Source organism: Acyrthosiphon pisum, chromosome A1 (assembly GCF_005508785.2).
Source record: "Acyrthosiphon pisum isolate AL4f chromosome A1, pea_aphid_22Mar2018_4r6ur, whole genome shotgun sequence".
NCBI lineage: Eukaryota > Metazoa > Arthropoda > Insecta > Hemiptera > Aphididae > Acyrthosiphon > Acyrthosiphon pisum.
Genome location: NC_042494.1, coordinates 110,812,296 through 110,838,156, shown reverse-complemented (window position 1 = coordinate 110,838,156; position 25,861 = coordinate 110,812,296). Strand labels below are relative to the sequence as shown.

General features: G+C 30.6%; 2 protein-coding genes across 3 annotated transcripts in view; one reads left to right on the top strand and one right to left on the bottom strand.

Moving 5' to 3' along the window:
- The window catches only part of LOC100159857 (transcriptional repressor scratch 2), a 20,636-nt gene extending 5,331 nt beyond the window's left edge, over nucleotides 1-15,305 (top strand). Inside the window, exons 1-5 of one of the 2 annotated variants that reach the window (XM_016805841.2) lie at nucleotides 8,699-8,903; nucleotides 9,314-9,474; nucleotides 11,309-11,539; nucleotides 12,855-12,981; nucleotides 14,009-15,305. In XM_016805841.2, coding sequence (XP_016661330.1) covers nucleotides 9,316-9,474; nucleotides 11,309-11,539; nucleotides 12,855-12,981; nucleotides 14,009-14,217 — 726 coding nt within the window. In that variant the 5' untranslated portion in view covers nucleotides 8,699-8,903; nucleotides 9,314-9,315 and the 3' untranslated portion in view covers nucleotides 14,218-15,305. Of the gene's footprint in view, nucleotides 1-8,698; nucleotides 8,904-9,313; nucleotides 9,475-11,308; nucleotides 11,540-12,854; nucleotides 12,982-14,008 lie in introns of those variants that run through there. The other variant, XM_001951342.5, reaches the window with a different exon arrangement.
- LOC100162569 (ubiquitin carboxyl-terminal hydrolase 47) lies at nucleotides 14,271-25,861 on the bottom strand. The gene is made up of 24 exons (XM_001952684.5): nucleotides 25,638-25,861; nucleotides 23,523-23,602; nucleotides 23,148-23,390; nucleotides 22,784-23,077; nucleotides 22,385-22,709; nucleotides 21,159-21,337; nucleotides 20,918-21,092; nucleotides 20,607-20,728; nucleotides 20,347-20,540; nucleotides 20,087-20,267; nucleotides 19,803-20,018; nucleotides 19,352-19,699; nucleotides 19,086-19,269; nucleotides 18,776-19,011; nucleotides 18,573-18,696; nucleotides 18,155-18,262; nucleotides 17,951-18,074; nucleotides 17,824-17,893; nucleotides 17,622-17,760; nucleotides 16,800-17,065; nucleotides 16,594-16,712; nucleotides 16,272-16,533; nucleotides 15,608-15,747; nucleotides 14,271-15,496 (listed from the first exon to the last, which is right to left on the bottom strand). Exons 3-24 carry the CDS (start codon nucleotides 23,385-23,387, stop codon nucleotides 15,397-15,399), a joined length of 4,146 nt encoding a protein of 1,381 aa, XP_001952719.2. The 5' UTR covers nucleotides 23,388-23,390; nucleotides 23,523-23,602; nucleotides 25,638-25,861; the 3' UTR covers nucleotides 14,271-15,396.

Below are 25,861 nucleotides of genomic sequence, written 5' to 3'. Positions count from 1 at the left end.
CTTGTTGAGTATCAAACATATCAAATACTACCTATTTCTGTTATCCGATAACCATCGAAATACGTTAAGAAAATCATATAGTAGTGATTATTAATATATGAACATACGTTCAATAGGTACTAAAAATAAAACAATTTAATATAAGTACTTTTAAATTTTTCATGAAATTGGTCAATTTCAGATTATGAAATTAAAAGAAATGTTTGAAACAAAAATATTATAATAGATTATAAAATATTCAAATATTAAAGTAGGTATTAAATTGCCATTAAAAAAAAAAAAAAAATTAATAATGAACCAAAATGCAAACAAAAACTGTCGTCTATCACACGACTTTGTATGATGACGAAAGTAAATACAATACAATATGAAATGTTAGTATTGATAAAGAAGAATACAGTTTAATATAATATAAGTAATCATAGGTGGTACTATATCTACAGGGGAGGGGGGGGGCAGAGTATGCTGCAACTCCCTTCCGTGGTTTCTTTCTTGCTCGTGCTCCCCTATATTATACATTATTATATTAGCATATTTTATAGTTTTATACATCCACGCATTCCATGGTGTATAAGATAGATACTATCCAGTTAGATAAATATGTCAAATGTTTGGTTTGAAATATTAACCTAGTTCAAATCATTACCATTTTACCAACATATCTAATCAGTAAATATCACAATTATAGGTAGGTACAGGCTACTCAACAGAACATTATTTTTGATACCCATGGACCATGGTGTCTTCAATTAGGGCGTCGTGCACTTTTCCTGTGAAATTTCGGGAAAAGTACCCCAATCCATACATTCGGGGCCACTGATAAGCTCTTCGCTTCCAGTGCATTATATCTCAATCGTTGCGGTTTAAACTGATAAGTGTAGGAATATGGTGCTAACTACCATGAACGAATCCCCTCTTGGCGTATTCGGCGGCAAATGTGCAGTGGCCCAAGGTTATAAACGACCACACTTCCCAAACAATCTTTTCACGTTACTTTTCAAATTTACAATTATTTTGTTTTACTGGATTTTAACATACAGTTTTCACAAATAGATTGACCGATTCTCGGGAAAGGTTACATCTTAGATAATTTTATTAGATTAAAAAAATGAAAATTATAAAAATGTAAATAATTTATACCAGCTATAGGTACCTATAAATAAAAATGAAATGCTGTTCGTTGGTAATCGCATCACTTGAGAACGGCTGGACCGATTTGTCTCATTTTTTTTCCCTGGATGTTCGTAATAGTCCAGATGGTGATTAAGAAAAGAAAAATTAGAAAAGTTTCCCAAAAATTTGGAAATACGGAATAAACCGAAAGTGCTTTTTTGGTTTAATGACTGACAGATTGATCAACGTAGAGCTTAAACTATGATACATACCTGGAGACTTTTGTACAAGTGGAGGATCTAGAATTTTTTTAGGAAGGGGGCGTTGTCTTTTTCCAGGTTTAACGACACAAATATTTAAAAACGGCCCAATTTATTAACCTAGATGCTAGGCCAATGGGGGTGCTGGTCCCCTCTGCCCTACTTAAATCTGCCACTGCTTTTAAATTTGCGTTCAGCAGAATTGATCTAGTGTTGTTAACTTTAATATTAGTGCAATGATGCGAAATTACCTATTAGCATACCAAGTCAAGAACATTATCTGTGTTTGTACATGGTGGCTTTTTAACAATGTTTTAATTTTCCAATTTTCAGCAATATAGCCGTAAAGCTATAGACCTTTCTTATGTGATATTTTTAATACTCATTACTTTTAAAGGCAATTAAAATATTGTTAAAAAGCCAATGTTCGAAAAAATAGATAATGTTCTAAACAGTAAGTTTGATAATAGATAAGTTCACTCTAATATTAAATCTAACAACTCAAGATTGGTTGTACCTACCGGACGAAAATCAGCAATTCTATGTGAGGGTCAGAGAGAGAAAACAAATAGTCCGCAGACATCTTCTTAAATACCTAATTAACTATGAAAGGGTTGGAAGAACCGATGATGCTGCCGTATATTTACACCTAGTGCAATCGAGGCTTAAAATAATAAAATGTAAGGACAGCCAAGGTGGTCCTCTGCGGAAAGTTTCAAAAAGATATTTTTTTTCGACTTAGACATGCAAGATTAATTTGTTAAGCACCTACCTATACTATGTGTATATATTTATAAATTATTTTATATAACGTACCTATATTATATATAACATATATAATATAGTTACACGGTTGATTTTGTAATATTATATAAGCTTAAGGATAACAATAATAAGGTAAAATTTTTTTACCTATACCCATGATTTTTTTTTTTGTTTAACGCGTGATATTTAGTAATTTAAAAGTTAACATATTAAAGTGCCTTGTTTTTTATTTAATATTTTGATAGTTCAAAGATCCATCTTAAACTATATAAACATATATACATAGTATAGTATTATACTATACTATAGTCGGACAAACAGACGCGCAGTTTTCATTGGCGAAAGTTTGGCTTTGTTCTGTTCAACATCCCTTCGCCCAAAACATTTTACTAAGAAGAAAACACGTCATACAGTACTTATAATATTTCAAAATTATATTTGTGTTTACCTACTGGCTATTACGATTATTAATATTAATTCCGGTAAATTTATGATAAATTGTTTCCAATTTGTGTTTTATCATTAAATCGTTCGTAACATCACAATTCACAAATCACAATTGTCAAATAGTAATGATAAGCACGGACTAAAATAAGAAGTACAAGTATATTTTCCTACAGAAATACATAGTACAAGGTTATAATTTGTTATGCTTTTAATTGTTTAAATTTGTGTATTAAATAGACCATTTTTTTCTATCTCATTTGTTTTTAGTTATCCCGCTTGTGTTTGTTCAGCTATGACTTGTGTTATATTATATTATGTATTTTATAAAAGTCATAAGTTATGGTATTATCAGTAAATACTATTTCAATAAAAATCAATTTTTATGTTAAATACTTAAATGTGTAGAAGTATACCGTAAATTCTAACAAAGAAAAAGTAATATGAGATAAGTACATATTCTAGCATAACAAAAATCAGTGAAAAAAGATTAACCATTAAGTGTCCCTCTCCTCAGAAAATAAAAAAAAATTCCTCTGGCTGCGACATCGCAAAGATTCTGTTTAAGAATGAAGTTGTGATGCACCTAATATAATATATGCAGTTATTGTATGCTATAGGCCTATATATGTCTATATATAATATCAGTAAAAACGACCATTTAACATCTGCGCTTGTGGCAACGTATGTCGTTATTATTCTTGACTTTTCGCCGATTTCCGGTAAATCTCTCTTCCCTCTCACTACAAAGCACACCCGAAGGTATATTTATATACTTACTATAGGTACATCCTATTTGTACGTTTGTAGTTTTTCCGATCTTCAGCGGCTGAGACGCTACCACACGCGTCGTCATCTTGTACCTTCTACCGAGTGAACCTATAATATTATGTTGATATTTAATATTATAATAAATATTAAATATCGTCGCCGTTCATTAAATGTTTATTGTAGTCGGAGAAGTTAAATGTAGTTGAAATGTATGAAATTCGGGATACGGTTAAACAATGATAAACTATATGTGGGGCTTGAAGGGGGTTAAGCCCCTCGCCCTTCAAATACATATAGATTAAAAAAAAAATTTTTATTTTTATCTACAGCCCTGGATTACACCTAGCTATAAATCAAAAATAATACAAAAATAATATCAATAATAGATGCGTATCGTACCATCGTCGTCTGTCCAAGTCTTTATAATAGGTTTTTCCGATTTCCGATGTCAAGAAATCAATTTGACAATACATGTTATATCCAAAATAAAAATATTACCTATATAAGTACCTAATTTTGTTGAATATATCTAGGTAGATAAATGGCTTAATAATAATTTTAATGATATCCAATAAAATAAGTTTTTAAAAAAAAATAAATGTTGTAACCCTTCTGACTTCAAACTCGGTTGACTGGCACCTTTCAAAAATTACAGGGGCAGCCAAAGCTCCCTAGGCTGCCACCGTAGATACCCCTATGAGTACATACGTCAACATGTCAATGTATTCCTGTAAATTTATAATTTTGGTTTATTGAACTCTGAAATATATTTACTGGATAGGATGTTTCACTGGGAGCGTAAACTTACTTTGATAAAATTCTGTATAACGTAACTGTAACGTAATGTGCTTTTACGTTATTAGTATCGTTTTTCTGTATTTTATTTCGTCGATGAATCGAATTTTTAAACGAATTTACCTAGTTATATTATATTATGTAACGTAAATTATAATATAAACGACGACCACGTACGACCGCGGCCCCGCGTGCAAGTCGGCGATTGTTATAAAAATAAATCGCATACAAATTCGAGTACGGACGTGATCCGGAGCGGTAGGGAGGAAAATGTCACCTGCGGCGGCACACACTTACGCGGCGGCGCCGAGCCATGTGTCCTCCGAAGATTTTGTGTATAAATATATAACATATTAATATATATGTATATACTATATATATATACGAATAACTTATAATATTATAGTATATTTATATATGCTCACTCGAAGCGTATATATATAATATGTGTACATCAATGTTCCACGTCTTCCACGTGCGACGGCAATATTATTATATATTCGGTGACACAGTGCCTCGAAAAGTAGGTATACAGGGTGAGGCTCGCCTCATAATATTATTATGGCCGAAAGAGAAGTTCGACAAATAATTGTAAGTTAAAATTAACTCGCTTCTGCTGCATAGTTGGTTTCGAGTGCATATCGTCGTTGAGATGGCGGTCACTGTATAATCATAGTATGCGGATTGTAGACGTATAGGTACGAGTTTACCAGTGTATGACTTGAACGAGTAGCCTGTAGCCAGTAAGTATACGAAAAACTATTCAGAGCGAAAGAGACAAGGACAGTTCTATTATTTGAACTTCAAACGCTTATTAAATAAAAAATTTCCCATGTATTTTCAATGTTTTTAAATTGCTATGAGAACAAATTTATTGCAATAAATAATGGGAAACTTGTAATGCATGTTGGCAAATGGACATTTGTAGATGATTTTTAGAGATATTAATCGTGTTTTTTTTTACCTTTCTAAATGCTTATATTTGAGGACTTCCGACTTACCATTTGTCATCGATCAATAAATTATTTCTACCGCCAAACAAAAAAGACCGTGTATTTCCACAGATGGTTCGGGATAGACAAAAGAGATCCCTCTGTATATTGTATACGAATAAGATATATTATATAAACTCGCGTCTGATTATGCAGCGGCATTGGTGCATCATGAAGTATTTGTGGACGGTATAATATCGCGAGTTTCCTCCGATAAGGTCAACGATTTGGAAACCAATTGGCTTCTTATTTTAGTCCACTTATACAGGTAGTGTCGGGTTGCCAAGCATCACATTCATCTATAAAAGACACCTGGAGCATTTTTTTCAAGGGCCCATCTCCATAATCAATTTTCAAACAGTTCTAAAAAAAATGCAATGTTTATTGTCACATCCCTCGTTTTATGTAAACTTAAATTAATTAGTGGATAAATAACTGTGTGTTCGATAACACTGGTGAAATAAGTTAAATTGTGTCTTTAAATTTGAAAAAAATTATCTATTCTACTGTAAATTTGAATGAAATTTTGATTACAAATATTTTTTCTGTATATTTTTTTTCAGATTTTAGTACTTGATAATTCTCGAGTTAAAAACTATCAGAGTTCAAATAAAGTATTACTTTAGAGGAATATAACTGTTTGAACTTTGAATTAATTTTTATAATTATATTTTTCAACTGTATAAATAGTCATTATACAAAGTAATTTTTTTATTTATTTGTGTTGTATTCCCGTGTATTTATGTTTTCAACTGTCTAAGAGAAAGTGGGCAATACATTTTGGCTGACTGCGTACAATTTTTTACGGACCCCCCCCCCCATGGGCCAAGACTTAAATAATATCTACACCGACAATTTTGCAAATGTTAGCGTTAATTCTTTTGCTCTAATTAAACTGTTGAAAACCATATATTTTCTACCGGGAATTTAACAAGTAAATCAAAACGTAAATTAAATTTGTACCCTACACTTGATTGAGATCCTACTCATATTTGGGGATTTTTTTTATACCTTTTACTAAAACTATGACCTAATACCATAACCGATGAAGTGGACCTTTATTGTCCATGCGTCCATCATATTTCTTTACTATCCACATTAGTATATTACATTTGAATATTATATCGTGTATTTATGATTACCTAATCTATGCATAAAGCTGACTGCTTTATAAGTTAGATAAGCCACGAGAGTACGGATGATTGTTTTATTTTATGTTTATGTTTGTGTCGCGCCATAATAATATATTGTGTAGAATTTTAAGTTCTTCGTTTTATTTTATACCGATGTTCGGAAAAATAAAATATTCATTTAAAACTGATTTAAAAATGCCTATAATGACTTATGGGTTAATTGCATCGTAATATCGTATCGTTGGCTGTTCAGTCTGTGATTACAAAGTTAATTGTTAATTGTTATAGTTTATCAAATTATTATAAAAAAATTGGTACCTATTTTATGAACTACCTAGTCAACGTATAACGTTTTTTTCTGAATTTTTTGTGCTCCTCTCCCCGTCGGCCATGCGTCCCGAAAAGTAGTAGATGGCAGGAATTCTTAAATGTTAACGAAGTCGTCAAGACCACTCTTGAATCCCTAAAATATTATGTGTATTATTGTCTATTATACATTAGGGCTGACGGTTATTTTTCGTTGATTGTTCAATCATCTCTTGGACGGTATACTATGTAATGCGTATAATACCGAAATATATCCAAGTACTGACTAACTGAGGTATTGTATAATACAAATTAAAATGCTAAATTACCAATATTTAAAAATAATACTAATATTTAATACTACAATATTATTTGGCTTTTGGTTTCGACTTTCAGCCCAATAAAAACTTGTCTAATTGACCACGACACGGACGAGTTTTAAATGGTTTCCCTTATGATAATTTTCTTAACATTTTCACATATTTTCATAATATTATTGGTAGGTACTAGGAAGGTGTTGGTGTACATATATTTTGTATTTTATATTGATACCACAATACCGTCAACTCTAATTTACATGCGTTTCGAAATTCACAATACATGCATAATTAAAAACATGCCGCGCGCCATAGACCCGGTAATAGTTAGTTAATAGACGGTATATAATATTGTCAGAACTCAAGACCGGATTTATGATTTTTAGTTAAGTATATAAATCATAGTGTTTATAAATAAAAGCTATAAGCAAATGAACTACCTATGATAAGTGATAATTTTCGTAATTTATTCAATCCTCGCTGTTTATGACGTGACCCCGCCCATGTAATGTTGTAGTAAAACGCCTGCGAGGAACGTCACGCAAAATGTCGATTGTATTTTTTCTCGGTATACATTATATTTATAAATCGGATTTTCCCATGCACGGGTTTTTCACGAAAAGGGGTTATCGTTGTTGGTAGGAACCACGATTAAAGATATAATGGTTGCCCAACGAGCATGGAATAGTTGTCTTTAATATTACTCTCACGATAAGAACAATTCTGCAGCGCTTTTGACAGCAGTGGAATATTTATGTACTATTGTACTATATTAATATAATAATATTATCGCATATTAATATTATAGAGAGCACACTAAGTTAGTTCAACAGCTGATTCTGAAAGTAATTTCAATTGCCATGTGATATTGCTTGTAGCATAGCCCGTCGGGTAACCATTATGGCATTATATCTTTGATCGAGGTAGGAACGGAACACGGGACCGGCCGGTAATTAGATAATTAGATAATAATAATAAAATATATTATAGGTACGATGTATGTATATAATAGGTTAAGTCCAATAATCGGAATTATTAGCGATTTTTGGCGCCTTTCTTAATATTATTGTGACCAGGTGAGTAGACTTAGGTACTCGCCTAAATCTAGCACTCTACAAGTGTACCTGTTGGCATAGACCTATAACGAGTGCAGTGTTTATTAAACTTGTTGAGGTCATGGAACACCAAACAATAATATTTTTTTTATGTGGAACCCCCATGAAAGTTAATATTAATAAATAACAACTAATCAAAAAAGGAACCTACAAGTTTTAAGTGATAGGAACCACTACAAATGAACTATATATAAAAAAAAGGACAATGCTCATAGAGTGAGAGACCAGTGGACGTGATTGCTGAGAAAAAAAGAAGTATGCATTTAGGAATATACTTATACTTATATTGCCATAGAAAGAAACCCATGGAACCGAGAGAGAAAGAGATATATACTTTAGGGACGTTAGTGTTTTTTCACTCACTCAATGTTTCTATTTCGTCCCCATGAACTATAATGCAAGGTGGTGTGGTAGGGCTGTCCAATGTCCATTAGGTAATGCTTATTGGTAATTCGAAAAAATGTTATATTATTTTTATTGCTTGTGCCTCCTTTTACTTGGACACTGCAAATTGTTATCGATCATAATTTATATTACTAGTATATCGTCCCAACCATCTAAAAATAAACACTTTTGTACAATTATTCATGTGTGCGTATTACACGGAACACGGGTACAAATGTGCAAATATATACAGATAACACGATATCTATTATTGTCGTCGTTCTTTCCGAGTACCTACTGCTTGGCGGTCGGTGAGTGAGGAAGACGTCGTCGACGGACAAAATATCATTATTTAATATTATTATTATTTATTACAACGAAATAGCATGGAATTTAACGACTGCAGTACGTCAGTACGGGCTCCTATGAATTATTAACATAATATTATCATTAAACATTTAAACGGTGTAAAGATAATAACCGCCGCGCGTATCATCATAATATCACGGTAAATGTTATTATTATAATATATTTTAAATGTCACATTATTTTGGATTGTCGATAACGAGATTAATAATAAACACCATTCAAAATATTATCGTATAACATCAACTATCAAGTGTTCGAGACGTGTAGTCGCTGTTGTATTGCTATTTGCTACAATATTCAGCAACAACATAATATTTATTATCGGCACTCGCCAGTCGCCACTCGGCTGCAATTTCGGAGGTATCTTTTGCCGCCGTCGCGCTACTGGTTCAATCCCGATCGTCACTTTTGTTGCTCCCGATCAGCGATCGTTGTCATAATAATAATATTATTGTTTTTATCGATCGCATTCGTCGCGTGACTTAAATATTATAATGTTGTCGTGGTCGGCTAATGATAAAAGAACTCTCGCCTTTTTTCCCCCCACAGAAATGCCACACTCGTACGAACACATCATCGACGCTCAGCAGTCGTCGGTCGGAGACGAGCTGTACAACCTGACGCAGTTGGCCGAAGTCAGCATCGTCTACTTCAGACACCACACGGCCACGATCATCGACGGTCCGAGTGCCTACGAAAAGGTCATAAAGGTAAGAGCCGTAGATTTGTAGTTCGTGCACGCTATCTCTAAAAAGGGTCGCGTGCCATTTGGCTTTGTGGGCATAAACACAACACATTAAATTATAATAGGTACATTTTTTACTTATCATAATTGTATTTTGTGTGCACTTATCTTGGTCGTCTTTAACGTAAAAAAGAAATTAAAACATTTCAATAATGGTCAGTAGAAGGTTTCATCCTTCTGGGCATTGTAAGATTGGACAAAACTATGGTCGATTTCAAACGGACAATTATTTTCAAATTGCGTGCATCATTTAGGTCTTTTAAATATTGTGCACGTGCGCGTACAAGTTAGTGAACCCACCGCCTTAGCGTTGCACTCGCGAACCATAAGCAATTTATGCTCATTTGTGTAATTTACTTTTTGTCAATCCTACAGATGGACCTGATAAGACTTCTGAAAACTGGTCTACTTGAGATCAATCAAGCCACATTTTAAGATAGGTAATAGGTATCTAAATTAATTTCGAATAATCAAAATTTAAATAAAAATTACCAGTTGCTTTGAACAAAATTTAAAAAAAATCAGACTGCTGACTGAACCTTTTTTAAATAAAGATTTATGAAAAGCTCTTAAACAATTATTATAATATAGTCGATATTAATCAAAAAACATAATTAACTACGAATAAGCGTAAATAGCGTTTGATATTGGGGGGCTTAGCCCCTAAAAATCCCTCCTATTTGTTCCTATGCCTATTGCCTATATTAGAAATGTCTGTGCCTATATTAGAATAAAATTAAAGCAACATTTCCTTGTATACTTACGACTAGTAGTACATTTTAAATTGTATTTTGAGTATATTTTTTATAGTAATGTTTTGAGTAGGCATTATAATATATAAATATCTTTTACATAAAATAAATTTATAAATACGTGGCTCAGCGGACAGCGAGGCGAAGTGGCTGAAATCTCTTCGTGATTGAGAGTAAGCAACAGCCGCTGCCACTAATTCCTGGATATGTGTAACGTGTTCCTGACCAACCCTACCAACCTTACAGGCTAATGACCTCAGTCGTCGAAACCTTAAATCTACCAAAAAAAATTTTAAAAATACCAACCATTTACGATAGGTGAAGTTCTAATGTAATGTTACCTGTATAGTATTAAAATATTACCTATGGCATTAAATTTACACTTGTTTACATCTTAAATTCCGAAAAGAGCAATTAAAGTAGGTAATGTGTTTTTTTTGTCTGTCATCACTCATTTAGGTTGGTAGGAAAAATACTTAGATTTTCTTCAACAGCATATTATTCTGATAGGGAAGTGAATGTAGTTGGTACTTTTGGGGGGTCAAAAGTAAAAAATTCCCATTAGTTTTCAAAAAAAACGTCAGTAAAAACAAACAAAAAATGAAGTACACAATCCGGGAAAAACTGAGGTTTTTACGCAAAATCGGTTTTGGTTTTCGGTGTACGTGTGACTAACTCTAAAACAAATGACCGTACATGAAATTTTTACTAAATGTTTATATTAGGAATTAGGATTTGCTCTACACTAAACATTTTCAAAATATTTTGATTTGTTTGAACTTGTATTGAACGGACATTTTCAATTTTTAATTTTTTTATAGATGTCGGTAAAATTTAATATGTTGGGTCAAAAAACGTGACAGTATTCTGTTGCAGAATATGAAATAGGTAAATCAACACACTTTGGGTTGCCGTTTAGAAGATCAAAAGTTAATTATATAGCGATAACTTGAACGATTGAACAATTTTTTGTTGCGCACGTGTCTTTAATTTTCCGAAAAAAGTGTTAAACATAATACTATTCTCTGTTATGTGGATTGGTTGTAGAAAAACGATGGTGTGGTCATCGACGTTGACGGAGATGACGACGATGACGACAACCATAACACAATAACTACTGAGCAGACTGCGAAGAAGACAACCAACAACAACAACAAGGAACGTCAGTGTCCGGATTGCGGGAAATGTTACAGCACTTCCAGCAACTTGGCCCGGCATCGGCAGACGCACAGGTCTCTGGCAGACACAAAAGCCAGACACTGTCCCCACTGCGACAAGGTGAGATCACAATAATAATAATATTTTTATTCATATTTCGTGATATGTTAATTATATATCAGGGGTGGCTGGCAATAACAGTCGCGAGCCGCACAATTATAGGTACCTATAATGAAAAATTCGTAAGATCAAAGAGCAGAAATAAAAGGTTTTCAATTATCGTAAACAAGATAAGATAATATCAAATGTGGTCAATGCTAATAATAATATAATAACGTACAATAATGTCAGGTTACATTTTGTATGAAATATTTTTGTCTTCATGTCGTGTATAATATAATATAATACTGATTACCAACTATTATGTTAGCAATTAATAATATGTTTTGCGTCTTACGATAAGACGCAAGCCGCACGAGTCTATGACCAAGAGCCGCAAATTGGCCAACCCTATCATATTTAATATGGTTATGAATTTATGTATGTTTTGTGGGCTATTAGATTATTAACATAATATAGTAAATTTGGGTCGGAGTGGCGCAGTGGTCACGCAGTTGACTGCGACTCACAGTCATCGCCCATCGGTTCCATTCATAGCAAAGTGCAACAGGTTCTAATGTTCTATACTATATTCAGAATAAGACGACACCAGGGGGCCATGGTCAAAATCGGTTTTGTTACGTAAATCTGGTGTGCTCTTATTCTGAATAGACTAAGCGATCAACATTTTTCCAACTATGAACTAAGTAGTGAACACGGCACATGACTCCCTCGGAGAAGGGCGGTAGTATCATGTATATAGTGATATATACATAGATAAATAGATCACGTCAAGATCTACCTACTCTCACTTGTGATAACTGATAAGCATTGACAAAAAGACCTCAAGGTCGTAATAATGGGCAAATATAAAAAAAAAATTTCAACGTGCATATCTTATAATTTTTTAGTTTTTAGGACATAATTTCTTAATTTTACAATTTTTTGGGCATATTTGATTTAAAATTATACTCTTTAAAAATTCATAAATATATAACATACATTCATTTTGAGAGATCTCAGTTTTCACTATATAATATTATTAATATTGTATCGTGTTTTTTAAATGCCTACTTGGTATAAAAAAAACCAATATTTATATACATATCATCTTCAATTTGTGATTATATATAATATTTCTAATATAACCACTTGCAGTATAGGATACCCCAAGTACCCCTTACAAGTTACAATTATGTTACAACCTTATCCCAGACCTCTTTTTAACTATAATTATGTATTTTAATCCTAATTTTTTATGTTAAAATATATTTTTACCGATTATTGCTGTTGCCACTGTTCAATGTGATTTTATATTTTGTTTATTTCTGTGCAGGTATATGTGTCGATACCAGCTTTTTCAATGCACATGCGAACACATAGCCAGTCTTGTAAATGTGGCATCTGCGGTAAATGCTTCTCCAGGCCATGGTTGTTGCAAGGGCACATTCGCACCCACACGGGTAAGCTTCACAATGCATAAATTGCACATAATATCGACAGAGACATAATACTTAATGTCTTAATGGTGGAAGAGGGGCTCCAGTAATAATAATTTCCAATAGCAAAATTAAATTAAATAAAATACAATTTTTACAACACAAAAAAGTGCTGTTGCAATTGTTTCAAACTACATTTTATTATATTTAATTTAAGGGGATTGGATACCATCCAGTTTTAAAGAGTTTGATATAGGCAATTTTCTTGTGTGATTTACTGTGTATAAAATAAATAGGCGAGTGCACGTACATATCAATAACGCAGCATTTTACACACTAAATTACAATGTGAATTTTAGTGAAACACTAAAACTTTGATTCGTATTTCCAATAATATATCTTACTGACTGACAGTGTGAACACATATTACACAAATTGAAGAGAAGTAGTTTATCTAGGCCTGTATATGAGTCGATTTTCGATATTATATTTTCAATGTCCAATATTTAGCTCTAAAACTTGTGATATTTTACTTTTTGAATTTGAATTATTGAGTTTAATAACTGAAATATTGAAAATTGACTCTTGTAGAGGCTGAGATTAACTTTTCTTCTATAATATTGATAATAGGTGTCTTTTAATCTCAAACCGTTCAATAAACCATATTGTTGGAAGTACAAAAATTAATTTTCGTAGCATTTTTCCATACTATTGATACTTCTAACATAATATTGTTGACATGTTTACTAAGTATAAAATGTCTGTGTTGGGGAGGTTGTAAACGGAAATATTTCAAACACTCCTCCCCACTAGTAATTAATACTCCTCTATAATAGACTGCGGTCATTACATTTAAAAGTAGTCTTAACAATTATATATTTCTGCGGTTCTTTCATTAATAAGAAATGTATAGCCGCAGTAAATTGCATTCGCTTACTCGGCTACCCTCTGTGAACAGCTATTTCTCGATGGGTAGATCAGCTTGAAAACTTTTCTATTAACCCAAGAGGGTTATGTGTAAAACATATTAATTTCTTATTTAACTTTTCAGGCGAAAAGCCTTACGAGTGCGAAAAATGTCGCAAAGCGTTTGCAGATAAATCAAACTTGCGAGCTCATCTACAAACTCATTCTACCGAAAAACCACACGTCTGTCAGAAATGCAACAAAGCGTTTGCACTCAAGTCGTACTTGTACAAACATGAGGAATCTGCTTGTGGAAAAATTACATCGTTGAACAACAATAACAACAACGATTAGGAACCCTATTTTATTAGATTTAAAAATTCTTAACAATTGTGTTTTTGTATATATATTTATATTATGAGTTTTTCTTTATTTTTTTTCTTCTCAACAATTCTGAAAATAAGCTATAACTTTTCGGAGACCAATTCACTTTTGTTCTAGAAATGTATAATAATTTTTTCACTTTTTTAAATTTAAGTACAATTTAAAATACTTGAAAGTTTTAATGAATATTACAACTATGAATGTTTTCTTATTTTAAACACTTTAAATTACAAAGTAATAGTAATAATAATAAATAATAAATAATACAAAAATAAGGAAAAAAACAAACTAACAAAATAATCTAATTTTATAAATTAGACATAAAACATTACGTTTTGCATAACAAAGATCTGAGCAATACATGTTTATGATTTTTAGGCATTTAGAAATGACCAGCAAATTTTATATTTGTAAGTGTTTGGTTTGATTTGTTTTGTTTTGTTATTAATGGACTTTTAGACAGCAAAATTTTGAGGCTCAACAAGTAAGGTTTTACTTGTATTATTAATGTGTAGATACAAAATAGAATAAAAATAGCTCAGGTAATATTTATATTATTTTTTTTACAAATTTGTTTATATATTTTAATATTTAACAATAAAATAGCAACTAGTTGATTTTAAGTTAAGTAAAACTTTAGAATATATATAATATTATGTACGAGCGGACGAGTGCTACTAGTCACATTTATTAATTAATTTTTATATGCAACAGTTTGTTGGTTTAAAAAATATTTATTAAATTTGTAAATACTTACATATTAATATACAATATGTATGACTTTTTTTATGTTGTAAAAAATATATTTTCAATTTTAAGACTTTTAAAAATTATTTATTTTTTTTTAATACATGTTACAAAATCTACATTTAATATTATTTATTAACTTTTGTATCACAGATAAAAGATTTAAACTAGGAAACAAATTTGTATTTTTGATGTTAACAAATGTACACAATTAATGATAAAAATGAATCTAAAGAATTTTGTAAAATTAACCAATGAGTATTTTTCAAGAAGTTTTTTAGGTTGTAGAAAATTAAATTCTTTTTAAAAAAGACAGATTAAAACAAGTATTTCAAACTGATTTTTACCTCCTCAGTAATAAATACATTTAACATTTACCAAACATTACACAATAAATAATGTTTAATCATTGTTCATAGTGTGTATTCTTAACGAACGTTCTTTGCGTTGCCTACGCCATTTGCTGGGTGCTTCTTTGTTGGATGTGTTATCCGCAGCATTACTGTTTTTATAAAATGAAATAAGAAATTTATAAAAACAGTAAATTATTTTTATAAAATATAATTACATAATACGTATATTTTTTTTATGATTGAATTAAATATTTACTTACCGACAGTATAAAATGATGTTGTCGTCAGATAAACTAAATGACCAATTGAACACACTAGATTTCCAAGCTATTTCAGTTGAGTGTCCATGTTTATAACCGATTTCTAACTGATCTTCAGGTATATTAAGTTTATTGGAAATCTAAATGACAATAATTTATTTAATACTAGCTGATCCCGTGCACTTCGTTTCCCGGCAACCAATAATTATTATTATAATAGCTTCAAAACCTATGGCAACCATTTATAAACAAAAATTTCCATATGAAATATCAAAATCCCTGTTTGAGCACCTCCCGGGGTTGGTCCTCTCCCTTTTTAAATTAGTCTATCCTCTGCTCAGAGATATAATCTATCTATGTATATAAACATATCTGATCCCATTCACTTCGTTGCCCATTAAAATTGTCAACTCTATGTGAATAATATGTTTTACAGATCACCATGGCAACCATTTATATACAAAACATTCCATCAGAAATTTCAAAATAATATATAATTGGTTGCCATGAGAGACACATACCGACGACAGAAATCTCAAAATAATATATAAATGGTTGCCATGGTAACATGGACACACACACTGACACACATACATTCATTTTTATATATATAGATTACAAAATTATAAAATATTTAACAATCCAGTTTCCGAAGAATACTTACTTCAGTGGCCAGCTGTGTGTTAGCAGATGTTGATGACGCGATATCAACAACAAACTCCATTTCAGTTATACAACGTCCTGGAAGTGCTTCTTCTACATGATTGACAAACATAAGTCGTTTGGTTTTATTTAATTCCAATTCGGAACGATCTTTTAGATCCAATATGACCATTTCCCACCCCTGACCGATATCTTCATTCCAGATTTCTTCATTGAAATAGCATCGCATCAGGGAGTCCTTTTTTTTCTTACGCAAACGACACCTACAATAATACATCATACACAGTTAACAATACATTTCATTAAGTTGTCAAATTATTTACCTGTCTAAAGGTATATCAATATTTTGTGTTTTATTCAATTTAACCAATAGTTCTTTTTTTGTGTCTAAAACTGAAGTTCCCATCGTTATTATCCAATCAAACATTTTTTTAAAATGAATCTACAAGCAGTAAAAATATTATTAGAATATATATTATTAATATATTTATATCTATTTAACAAGTTGTGTAATTATTTGATTATATACCTTTGTTGTCTGTTCTTGTGGTTCGATCCAATAAATGATACCGCGATATTCACCATCACGTAATGCTTGACCCATGGTGATTTTAATTGTGTCTGAGTAGGCCAAATCTTCTAAAGAACTACTAGGTAATGCCAATTCTTCTAATTCTGTGTCTGATTTGCATCGATTTAGAATAATAAAATCAGATGGTATGTTGATGTACGGTATTAATTGAGTTTTGAGTTCTTTGACAGTCATGCGTTTATCGACATAAGCGTACAGTTTTTCTATAACATTTTTATTTTACAGATTTTGATAAACAAAAAAACTATCAATATTATTTTAGTTCTACATTCAAACATAAGGAAAATGTATAAAAACAGGTCAGGTGATCACTAATCACGGCTATAGATATTATGGTTGCCTATCGACCCATGATTCCCATACTTGAAAAATTTCTACCAAAATGAATCTCTATAATCAGTATTAAAGTTAAATTAAAGAGCTGGAGACTTAAGCACTAGCGTTTATATTATGTCATGTGGATATCACAGAACTACAATTTACATTTGAAAGGTAATTGCATTTATAGTCACTATAACAAATAAGCGCTAGTGCGTAAGTCTCCAGCTGTTTAATACTGATAATGACGATTCATTTCGGTAGACACTTTTCTAGATTCGTTGGGCAACCATACTATCTTTAATCGTGTCACTAATTTACATGAACAAGAGTAATATTGGTTAAGTTGGTCTTGGTAAAATCTTAAAATAATATGTAGGATATAATATTTAAAAATCAAAATTTCAGAGCTTCATTTCCATCTCAAAATATATTGCTTACCATCATCGTCCTCAGATGTCTTGTTGTCTGATAACTTTGTTGTTTTAAAAAAATATTTTTCATTTAACTGGAATTCGTTATCATCATCATCGTCTTCAGTCCCATCCCAGTTTTCCTCCAATCTGCCTTGATCATAAACCTAAACATAATTTTGAATAATATAATATATTATACTAAGAATTTTAGAAAAAAACTGATATACCTTTATTGGGTCATGTTCAAAAGTAGGAGAATCCATGTGATAATCTTCGACAGTATCTCCTTTGATTGTTCTAAGGAATAAAGAATAATTTTAAATAATATGTTCAAATCCCTCAAAAAATCATTACCTTTCACTGTCTGTAATACTACTGTCCTCGCTTTGATCACCACTTCCACTACCACTAGCTACAACACACATATCCTCAGGAATTGCAACCAAATTATTGTCTTCAGTTGACTGATCACAATCCACTGAACAAGACAAAAAAAAAATTATAATATACAATTTATGAATGTAAGAATGTGGCAATGAAAAATTTGCTAACGCTTACCTTCCGACACACTTGCAATTTGTTTTTCTAAAGGTAGCATAGACATATCTTCACTGTTGCCATTAACAGAGTTTTTATTGTATAATGTCATCAATTTATGTAAAGTTTCTGAAAATTAAAAAATTGGTTTTGAAAACCTATACTTATAAATAAAGAATACCAGATTAAGTAATAGTTGAATAATGATGATGTTTTTACCCTTTATACCTTAGGAATTATCATTACTTTAATCATATAAAATATAGTATGTATATTATATACAATTAAACTTTTACCAGTTAAATTTCTGTTAAAAGTGTGTTTTAAATGATAATATTATGTGCAGTGAAATCATACATTCTTGCACGCTTTCGGGTGAAAAATGTATCAGTATATTAGTCACATATATTTTAGTTATAAAAACAGTAAAATACTATACCTGTATCTTTTGTAGGCAAGATGAATTGTAATAGGATTGTATTGTCGTATCGTATGATAATGTTTTTCATCTTGTGCGACAAGGCTGATTGTTCGATAGCATGGCGTTCGATGAACACAAAAACCTGTAGGACAAACACTAAAATAGTTAAATGGACCACGAGCACTACTGTTTAATGAAAATCGTGTCTTAACAATACATACATAATTAGTGTAAACAGATGAACATGGTGCGCTATCTTCGAGCAATGTTGGTTTTGAACTGCTCTGAATGGCGAAATGCAACACAGATTCCCTAGGAATATCGTATTTTGTGTAAAGCAGATTCCTGAGGTCTTTTATCTCATTGTTTTGTTCAATTTCAATTTCCACAGGCTGACTTACATCAATATCTTCTTCGTTGTCATCCAAGTTTATCATGAATAATTTCATCAAAACATCTGATTAAGAAACAACATATTAGTACTTATAATATACAATTATTATTATTTTAAAGTCAAGTTGTTATTCTTACACCCTGGAGTAGATACAACACTTCTATTGTCTTCTGTGTCAATCATTTGGAGTAACAATACAAATGTCAGGGAATATTTCAAGTGACATACTAAATAATTGCTTTTATCTTCCAAGTTTTCAAGAACTTTTTGCTCCTGTTTATTGAAAATAACTAACCGACACGGTTTGGTGACTCTAAAATACTAGAATTGAAAATCTTCCACTTATAGTTTGTAAATATTAATTTATTATTATGTAACATAAAGCAATTACTAAAATTGTTACCTCAATAGCCATAGCTTTTAATTGTTCAACAGTAGTGGTTCCACTACAATCAAATTGCCAGCTGCGTACACCGGATTCCATAAAATCAGCTAAGTGGACAGGCACTTTATACATGTCTCGTTCTCTTTCTCTCATCTGTCTGTCTTCTTCGGCTTTTCTCTCTAGTAAGTTATGAAGTTCTTTTAAATGCGGGGGAAATTCTTCTTCAGTCATAGCATTTTTATTTCTTCTGTGATCAATTTGTCTGTACATGAGCATATATGCATTAGTACTAGATGTGTATTGGCCTGAATAATATCCTCGTACAGGACCACCACCAAAACTTCTTTCAATATCATCCATTGTGATCTAATGTTTTGAAAAACAAATAAACATACATTGAAATATTTGTTCAACATTTTCATAAATCATAGAAGTTAACAATAAATATTAGGTTAATATTACAACTTACCACTGACACAGACTGATCGTTAAAACATAACCACTGTTCAGTTTTAAAGTCTTTAATGTATGCATAATAGTGTCCCCCCGACGCACTGCCAGAATGTATCATAATAGCATAAAGTTCATACATATACGGCCCAATTGGTTCATTTTCTGAGTTCAAATCTCCTCCACGTTTATCTTCATGTCTATGCTGGGTAAGGTCGATACCTTCATCTTCATCCTGAAAAATGTTAATTACATTTTTCTAGTTAATTAACTCATAACTTAAATTAAATTTTTTTTAATTACTTGATCAATTTCATCTAATGCAGATGAACTGTCTGTGCCAGTATAACTACTATCATCACATTTACTACCAGATCCAAATAATTCTTCAGGAAATCCTTCAGATAGCGCCTCTTCTTTGTCTAAACCATTTTTATTATTTGATATGAAATTATTTAAATTGAGTTTTAAAGGAAACTCAACTCTATAATATGAAAATAAGAAAAATAAAATAAATAGAAACATTGTATTTATTTTCAATAAGTTAATGTATTAAATATTACCTGTCATTCAATTTGATGCGATACATAGTGTTATAATCAAAATCAAAACGCATCAAATGCAATGTCATTATGTATGGAAACTTGCTGAATTTCAGACCTTTGTGAGCATTACATTTTTTATTACAGCGTTCACAAAAATACTGATTATTGCCATCTAATGTTTCAGGCTGGGTAAATCCTTGTAGTGCTTCTTTCTAAATAAAATAAACATTTTGTTTTACTCAGATTTGAAATAATACTTAAGAAAAAATCTATCTTACTATACATCCATAAGCGTTAGTACTTCCAAACGGACGTATAGGTAAAGGTATGTCTAAAAATGTATCTTCTCTGGATTTTTCAATTCCACATTCTTGGCACTTCACATAATCAATCATTTTTCCTGAAAAAAGTGATTTAAATGCAAAATGTATACATAGTAACTTACATCAAAAGAAAATGTTCATTATTATTTTCTATATATTATATATTTTTATGGATATGTTCCGTGGAGATTTTTACCGTAGATATATTTACTTAGATTTGTATACTGTATAATTATTATACAAACACAAAATATATTAAAATTTACCTTGATAAAGCTGGTTTATGAGATCAACATGAGTGGTATTTTTAAATTCTTGTTCAAGAGCATCAAACATGACTCTACAAAGTTCCTGAACATCGTGCTGTTGCCATGCTTCACTAGAATCCCAACCAAAACTACGAGTAAGTTCTGTTGTTTCAACACTGTGTCGCGGTGAAGTCTTTAAACAAAATATTTTATATTTTTATAACTATGTTTAGTGATATATTGTTTATAAAATATTTACTTGTAGGTTTAAGAATAATCTTTGGAGTTGAAATGGAATCGATTTCGACTCGTCAATGTTTGCATCAAAATCAAATTTCCATTGGTACAGAGCATTTCGAAATTCAGGAGTCATGTACAATGCTTGCAATAAACTATTTAGGTAACAAGTCATTGCTTGATTTACCAAACCTCTATATCCTGTAATAATAACACATTTATAAAATTACTCGTTTATTTAACTTAAAAATCTAGTTTTTAAAATTCGTAAGACATTCTCCAAAATATTATTTATTATTAAAATAGTGTTATCATTGTTTTTTAGTTTACCAAACCTCCGTATATCAAAACTCTTTCTTAAGATGATACCATACCTTTTTATGTAGTCTCCATCTTATAAATGTACAAGTATATTTGAAAAAAATGTTTTTCCCCGTATACATGCAAATCAGCTAGGACAAGGGAGTAGCGTATATAGGATTTTTTTCAAGTGAGGGGAGGATATAAAGATTATAATAGACTTATTCAGTATACACATATATTCATATTATTGAGTACAAAAGTTGGTGTATATGATCTCTAGTATCCTCCCGTATATACACCACTGGGACATGGCATTATTATTAGTGAATTAACTTATGATCAAACTTAAAGGTAATAACATTATGTATGTTCTCTTACTAATTTTTTACGACATTTAAATTTTTAAGCTAATTATGCGTATGTAAAATATTAAAATATATAAATACCCATAACTTGCTTAAAAGTTTAATTATTGTAAAAATCAACCAGAGAATATAGATAGTGTTCTAAGCTTTAAGTTTGATAGGTCAATTCACTAAGTAATAGATCAATATTGAATCTAAAAACACAAAACTGGTTCTGCTGAACTCAAATTTGATATTATGTTTTAAGTTTGTAAGACAAAGACAACACGTCATGCAGATGTGGTATCCTCTTTATTAATTGTTTCAGATCATCTATTCACACTCAAAACTATTTTTAACTTGTTCAAGATAATCACGCAATAGATGAGTGACCACTGCAAATTAAATGGCTGTTGACAGATCACATACTAAAATATACTTTGATATTTTTTTTATCCTTAGTAATCTCAATAAGTTTTTTCACATAACTTGCTCTTTAAAATATCACTTTTCTCACATGAGTTAAAACATACAATTTTAATTTATAATGTCATTGTATATAATAAATTAATAACAAAATAAGCAATGATCATATTCAAACCTGTATATGCTCTTTCAGTTGAACGGTTATATAGCATTCGGTTAGAAGGTAATGCTAGCATTGGCATTGGTGACGTTGGTTCTAACATATTATTTTCTATAACGGACGATGAATCTAGACCATTTCGACGAACTGAAGGATGAATTTTTGAGTATTGACTTTCTATTTTTTGATCTTGAGTAGGTGAACATGATTTTGATGAATTATCATTCTCTATATTATCTGATACACTGTTTAGTGATATTTCAAAACGGTTTTTTACTCCTTGACGGTACACAATCCCAATGTCACTCAGCAACCTTGTATCATCTTCTCTTATCATAAGCTGAACATTAACAAAATAGTTTTTTTTTTTACAACTAATTCATCAAAGCTTAACTATTATAAAACAAAGCATACTTTGATCAAGTCAGCATTGTTGTCATAGGAATTAAAAGTTAAAACGAAAAATTCTGTATTCAAATCTTCTGATTGACAGAATTCTAATACACGTTTGTACAGTTGTCCTGCAGTTTCATTTTGATCCACAGTCAATGGAAACACTTTTGCACCCTTAGGTATGCGTAAAATACATTCAGCTTGATCGCTTTCTTCAACTTCATTCTCTGATAGAACAAAACGATTTTGAGAATCCTCACCAAATACCACACCAACATCTATCAATAGACGATCATCATCTGCTTCCAGTTTTGGCTGAAATATTAACTATAAGTTACTATTTTTGAAAAAAACATAATTTTTATGATTTAGTAGTAGTAAATACCTTATCATTTGTTTCCAATGTAGAATCTGATTTGAATGAACTAAATGTCAAATAAAAAGAATCAAGATCCAAATTGAAATACTGTGCCACTACATTAATAAACTGACGAACAGTTTTATTCTTATCAACACAGCATTCCAATTTATCATTGTTGGTAGATTTATCAAGGGGATCATGAAATTTGCGCACCAGGCATCTTGCCTGATCATAGTCTTCTGAGTGGTCAATAAGACTCACCATTTCCTAAATTCAAACAATTTTAGTGTTGTAAAAATATCATCAAAGTATCAAACTGACAACAAATAACTATAAAAATATTGGAAAATATAATACAAACATGATTTGTACATAACGCATAAAAATTAAGATACTTACGCTATAACATACAACAGCTATGCCAAAAATGAATAAAGATGAAAATCTTTATAGTCATTAAAATGTTTTCTTACATGCTTCTGTAAAAGATCAAAATATAAATTTGATATCAAATTACATAGTATTTCGAAATAATATATGAGCTATATAACATTGTGCTTCAATTATGATAGCCAACTGCCGCTATGCTAAAATACTTCCCACCACTACCACTATTTTTATCTCATTTCTGATTGGTGAAACTGTTTAATGTTGAGACTGAAATGAATGACTCACTACTCTACTGGTAAGTTTATACTTTTTAAACTGAAAATATAATAAATACCCAAATGGTACAAATTTTGTTTCTTTTCTTTACAATAATACGTAGGTCACTAAAATTATATTGTAAAAACATTTATATTTTATACATCAATTACATTTTAAATTAAAAAAAAATTTGATGTATTTTACATGAATTTAATATATATATAATATATTCATAATTATTTAATTTGTGATAGAAATATGATAAATATGTAGTTAATTTTTATTATTGTTGTAAGTTTTTATTTTAAATCGTCAACTGTAGTAGACTTATATAAAAATTGTTGGGAGTATAGCCTGATTTATTTCTAGGTGTTTGTCAAGGTGCCAAGTCCTAGAGGCAGGCACTGACGTATTATAGGGTCAGAAGGAGTGTCAAAATTAGACTGATCTTACTTCCACTCTTGCGAACTATACATCTGTCTCTCCTTCCTTACAATATTCTAATGGTAATTTCACTCTAGTGTGAATTTTTATTTTTAGATTTACAATGTTGTTTATGTGAAACAAATGAGAAAAATTGTGAAAACTTTTAAATTTATTTATGATTTTACTAAATATGGATATCACTATGGAATTCAAGGGCAGTCAGAAAGGTTGGGGAAGGGACTAACACCATTATTCAATGTTTGTTTTATGTTGAATTTTGAAAATATTTTAGTAAATAACTTAATTATATTTCACAAAACATTTCCCTCCTTTAATTTTAGTTCCACACTGTGTAAAAAGTATAGACAGATATAACTTTTTATAAATTAAATAACTATTTTTTTTTTATTTTAAGATTATAAAATGCAACAAATTATACTCAAATTCATAAAAAATTAAAAGTAAATTATTTTATAAGGTATTTAGGTGTATTACAGTATACACCTATAAAGTTATACTTGGGTTTATTGAATAATTCTTAGGCTTCTTGTTTTTTTTAAATAAATTCAAATTGTTTAGTATGCCTTCTAGATAGAAATACTGAACTTAAACCAGTTGTATAAAATTCACTTTCATAGCATTTTGCACTTACTTTCACTTTTGTATGAACAATAATAGATAATATCAACTAATATTTAAAGAATAGAGGCAAATGCATAAGATTATTTCTGATACCAGTTGTATTCATTGCCATTACTACTTGTTACTAATGACTATATATGGAATAGCAAATTCTATGGATACTTAAAAGTATTAACTTTCTTAAATAAATTTATTTTATTCATTGTAATATTTTTGTTTCATATCCATAATGTAAAATACCTAATATAATATTGTGTTTAATAAATTTCATGCTTTAATTTTCCTCTTTCAAAAAATATATTATTACTTATATTATTGTCAAATAGTAAAATTGATATTGTCAATACTTTCATAAAGGTTGTTAAAAATATGCAAAACATACTCATGGATTAAGTTAGATATTACTTAGCTTTTTAAAATAATTATGTGCATCAGAACGTACGATATTAAACACAATTTGGTAACTGTTAAATCTAAATTTGAAATTACTCAAAGCATTTGAGACAATAAGTTATTTGGGGAAAGTCCACAAAAATGTATTTTGCATGATTCAGATACACCACAATTAGTCTGGGTATAGACTATTAAATAGACATAGTGCAGAACTGCGATCTTTACAAAATTACAAGTAGGCAAAGTGGCTAATAGTTACTAGTTAGCTAGTTGTATGTAAGTCATAAAATGCCCTACAGTCTACATTATGGAAAAAGAATACCCATCATCATGTCCAGCTGAGCGAGCCTTCAATGCCTAATTTAATTTATTTATTTCATAAATAGCGTTAAAAAATATACTTACAGTTTGTTACACGAAGCATATAAGATTGTAGGAAAAAATACAACGATTCAATTCACCGAATGGTTTTTGCTCGACAATATCAACCACGGAAATACGGAATTAGACGAAAATCTCCTTTTTCTTCATCAGATGTCCCTGGATCGTTTGGATCAGAAAGACGGGGGAAATCGTCTCACAGAAACGGATGGAATACATTAATATTTATTATAGTTGTGATTTCATTT

What these genes read in the sequence shown, in the direction of transcription:
- LOC100162569 (XM_001952684.5), bottom strand. Translation starts at nt 23,387, where the DNA reads ATGGTGAGTCTTATTGACCACTCAGAAGACTATGATCAGGCAAGATGC. An exon ending in CGCATCAAATTGAATGACAG is followed by an intron (nt 20,268 to 20,346) that starts GTAATATTTAAT and finishes TTCATATTATAG; the next exon opens with AGTTGAGTTTCCTTTAAAAC. An exon ending in GACATCTGAGGACGATGATG is followed by an intron (nt 17,066 to 17,621) that starts GTAAGCAATATA and finishes AAAATGTTATAG; the next exon opens with AAAAACTGTACGCTTATGTC.